General features: G+C 42.3%; 1 protein-coding gene across 1 annotated transcript; it reads right to left on the bottom strand.

Annotated features, from left to right (window-relative positions):
- Positions 1-4,127: 4,127 nt before the first annotated feature.
- LOC307057499 (large ribosomal subunit protein eL31-like) lies at positions 4,128-4,493 on the bottom strand (the record flags this gene model as incomplete). The annotated part of the gene is made up of 1 exon (XM_079710692.1): positions 4,128-4,493. One exon carries the CDS (start codon positions 4,491-4,493, stop codon positions 4,128-4,130), a length of 366 nt encoding a protein of 121 aa, XP_079566818.1.
- Between the last annotated feature and the right edge of the window lie 243 nt (positions 4,494-4,736).

The raw sequence follows: 4,736 nt of genomic DNA, 5'->3' as shown, positions 1-4,736 counted from the left end.
AAGCCAGTAAATTCCTTTCTTAGTTAGTTTGTGTTTGAGAATTTTGTGTTTTGGTTTTACCTAATGCAACTGGCAAGTGTGGTTTATTTTCTCTTAGGCAAACAGTGGCTGATTCAGGAGCTAGTCCTTAAGGAAACTCCCTTCGTCTCAAATCCACTGAGTCAGTGCTGTTTCTTCTCCAGAACCCATGACTCACATGGCTGCAGCCAAGGTTGTTGCTCCCCCAGAGAGGAAATTTCAAGTCAGATTTTCTTTACCACCTACTTGACCTTGGAAGTCCCCCAAGAGCCGGTATAGGTGGGATTCTGTCAGCCTCTCCCATCTTCCCCCCTCCTGGTACTGCCCCTTACTTGTTGTGGGGCCTTGGAAAACCCTCTCTTTGCCTCCCCCTTCTCCTCTCTCACTGCCAACCCTGCTGGGGTCCTTCCTCTCAGCACTGATTGTTGAGGAAGTGTCTTGCCTCCCCATGGAAAATGTGAGCATCATCTCCTAACATTCTGTTCTGTGGACAAGTAGTAACTGTTAACATATGTTGAATGCACATTAGGAGACCATGACTGCTAAAAGTTTTACATAGATTATCTCATAATCCTTTCAACAACCCTGACCTGTCAGTTTATTATTCCCACTTTACAGGTCGGCAAGTGGAGGCATAGATCAGTTAAATAAATTTTGCAAGGTCACACAACCAGTAAGCATAGAATGGGGAGGAATATCACATCCTCTTGTGAATCTTGGTGTGCTTTTCTGGACTCCACCCAGATACTGATAATTCATGTACGTCACAGGACTGGAAGGGAATGTGGGAGAAGGAGCCCAGGGTCAGGCAGAGACAAGATGATTCAATTAAGTAGAGATAAAGTAAAAGAATATATGTAAGATCTATCTGGGGTGGAAAAGAACAGAATAATAATGGAAATAACATTTCAATAATAATGGAATAACTTCCAATTTGTAATTGTTCATAGCAAAGACTATTCTGGAAAGATGTGATGCCTCACAAATTCATGTATCTTTTATCTTTGAAAGGCACCTTTCTGGAAACCTTATCTTGTTAGGTGCTCTATCAACATTCTTTTCCTATCACTGCATCCTTACGTGTTTATTTCAACTCAGCAAATGTTTGTTGCTAGTTTATTACGTACCAGGCACCACGCCAGGCATGGGGATAAAATCTCTGGCAAAAAAGGGTTAGTATGCCTGCGTTAATGGAGCTACACTGTTAATCTATATATATTATACAAATATGTATAAGCTTACGAAAGAGAGACAGATGGTCACATCTACAAGAGCCTAGGATAGGAGACGTGCCCAGTGAAGGAGGCCAAGCAAAAGAGAAAGAAAAAAGTAAAAGATATATATTTGGAGGACATTTGTTCAGGCTCTTAGTCCTCACGTTGGTTTCAGTTGAGACACTCCCCTTCATTATTTTCTTTCTTATCCTTAACTTCTTTTTTTGTTTGTTTGTTTGTTTTTTTGGTACGCAGGCCTCTCACTGTTGTGGCCTCTCCCGTTGCGGAGCACAGGCTCCGGATGCTCGGGCTCAGCGGTCATGGCTCACGGGCCCAGCCGCTCCACGGCATGTGGGTTTTTCCCGGACCGGGGCACGAACCCGCGTCCCCTGCATCGGCAGGCAGACTCTCAACCACTGCGCCACAAGGGAAGCCCATCTTATCCTTAACTTCTTAACACTTTTACATCCTCTGCACTGAACGTCCGCACTTTCCCACAACCCCACACTCACAGTGCCTGCCTTTCCATACCATTTCTCAAGCTCCAAGTCTCCAACCTTGGTCCCAATCAAAATGTATGTCTTCATGTCTTTGTCCCATCCCCCAAGGCTTTTTCTGTTTTAAAATCATGTGGTTATGTTTTAAAATCACTGTACAGATGTGGCAAAGGCTGCCAACTGCCTGGCCAATGTTCGCTGGTCCCTTCTTCTTTAGTATTAGAATTTTTACTTTATTTGATTTATTAATGTGCCTACCTGAAAATACTGTATTTCTCAGCCTCCCTTGTGTGTGGCCTTATGACTAAGTTCTAGCAAAGGAGATATAAGCAGAAAGGTTTCATGAAAGCTCCCAGAAGACTTCCTGAAAAGGCAGCAAGTGTGGGCTGTTCTGCCTCTCCTTCTTTCCTATCTCTTTCTCTTTTTTAGCTGGCTGGATTATTGATACTGTAAGTAAAGTTTTTGAAAAAACACACTCCTCTTACTCTTTCTGTGCCTCTCAACTCTCAGTGCTCTACTTAGGCACACTTAACACTTGTAACACCAGATGTGTGGGTTTTCCACATGCCGATCAGTTCTGTGACACCAGCTGTGTGTTCTAAAATATAACTCAATTCTGACACTACCCGGAGATAGCGTCACATCCCACAGGTTAAGGGTTCAGTCCCACAAGACGGCCACTCCCACACCCCCACTGATGCCAGTCGCAAGCCCAGGTTGTCATCTGTGCTTCTGACAGGCAGCTATAAATCAGAGGTTCCCACAACCCACTCCATGCGTTCAATTAATTTGCTAGAGTGACTCACAGAACTCAGACAAACAGTGTACTACTAAATTACCAGTTTATTATGAAAGGAAACACTGCAGGAACAGCCAAGTGGAAGCGATGCACAGGGCAGGTATGTGGGAAGGGGCGAAGAGCTTCCATGCCTTCTCTGGAAAGGCCACTCTCCCAGCACCTAGTCAGGGTTGGTTATCCCGGCAACCAGCTCCCATCGTTATGGGTTTTCCAAAGTCACCTCGTTAATATAAACTCTGATGGAGCTGAAAGGTGATTGTTGTGAATAACCAAAGATACCTTTATCTCTCTGATCACTTAGGAAATTCCAAAGGTTTAGGAGCTCTGTGGCAGAAACCAGGAGGAAGGCCAAATATATATATTTCTTATTATGAATCACAATATCACATGGTGGCTGGAGCTTGAGCAGCTATTTTTATCCTTGAGGTGATCTTGGAATGGAAGTCGCTAGGAGATATCCAACAAGAAAAAAAGGAGACTGAATTTTTGAGGGTGTTTTGGAGCAGAGTTGCCGTAATGACCTTAGGCTGTGTAACTCCCTAAGGAAAACAACTCTGATCCTGTTTAAGCCACTGTTGTTATGCACATCTGTTACACTTCTAGGAATACACCTTCAGAAGAGGACATATCGTTAGCATGCAGCTTTTTTGCTCTTCTTTTCTTCTACTTCTTGCCTGGAACGTGGACACCAGAGCCAAAGCATTGGCAACTATTTTAGCCAACTCTGAAGATGATAAATAGAAAGAGACAGGGTGCCTGATGACTGGAACTGCCTTGCCAGCTCTGGACTTATTTTCTGTGAGAGAAATACAAAATTCTCTCTTGCTTGAGCACTAGTATTTCAGTTCTTTAGTACTCTAGCAGCTGAATAAAATTTACAACATAAAATCTGCAATTCTGTAAAGAATCTTCTGTATCCACCTAACACAGCAAAAGCTTTCGTTTCCTTTATTTTTTATGCCTATTTTTTTTTAACTGGGGTATAGTTGCTTATGTTGTGTTAGTTTCTGCTGTACAGCAAAGTGAATCAGCTATATATATACATATATCCCCTCTTTTTTGGATTTCCTTCCCATTTAGGTCACCACAGAGCATTAAGTAGAGTTCCCTGTGCTATACAGTAAATTCTCATCAGTTATCTATTTTATACATATTAGTGTATATATGTCAATCCCAATCTCCCAATTCATCCCACCACCCTTTACCCCCTTGGTGTCCATATGTTTGTTCCCTATGTCTGTGTCTCTATTTCTGCCTTGCAAACAGGCTCATCTGTACCATTTTTCTAGATTCCACATGTATGCGTTAATATACGATATTTGTTTTGCTCTTTCTGACTTACTTCACTCTGTATAGCAGTCTCTAGGTCCATCCACATCTCCACAACTGACCCAGTTTTGTTCCTTTTTATGGCTGAGTAATATTCCATTGCATATATGTACCACATCTTCTTTATCCATTCATCTGTTGATGGCCATTTAGGTGTTTCCATGTCCTGGCTATTGTAAATAGTGCTACAATGAACATTGGGGTGCATGTGTCTTTTTGAATCATTGTTAAAAGCTTTCTTTTTTGTGGTTTTACAACTTTATTTTATAATCAGCTGTTAGTCCTCATCCACATTGGCTGTAGATATTTGACAGCGGTGATAGGTACGTAGATTACCAACGTATAGAGCTTGCTTGTTTGGTGAATCTTCATCCTCCTTACGCTTTCTGGACAACCACACATGGAAACAGTATGGGACATTCCTATTCCTTTGGCCCAGACAGCTTTGTTGAGCCTGGTGTGAAAGTGCACATCTGGAGTTCCCATCTCCTTCATGGCAAATTTCCAGATCTCTCTGAGTGCCTGAGGGCCCCACTTCTTGAAACCCACTTCGTGGATGAGCTGGTGAATGTCAAGGCTGTATCTTCTGGTCTCTACCTCCTTGATGGCAGAACCACTCTTCTTTGCCTGAGCCATTCTCCGGGCCCAGGTTGGAAAGGAAGAGAGTGAGGTATTATGGGAGAGGGAAAACATTTTTAAGTTATCGAAAATTCTTTGTGATTATTGTTGTTAATGCCAGCATCATAGTTCATTGCATAGGTGCAGCATGATTTAAATATACAGGGCCCCATTTTCAGATGTTCACAACTTTTTCTTTCATTTACTTGCCATTCTAATCCATATTTAGAAAAGTATCCTACATTCAAGTATGATTATTAT

Source organism: Hyperoodon ampullatus (assembly GCF_949752795.1).
Source record: "Hyperoodon ampullatus genome assembly, chromosome: 8".
In the NCBI taxonomy this organism is placed as follows: Eukaryota; Metazoa; Chordata; class Mammalia; order Artiodactyla; family Ziphiidae; genus Hyperoodon; species Hyperoodon ampullatus.
This window is presented reverse-complemented; position numbering and strand designations above follow the sequence as displayed.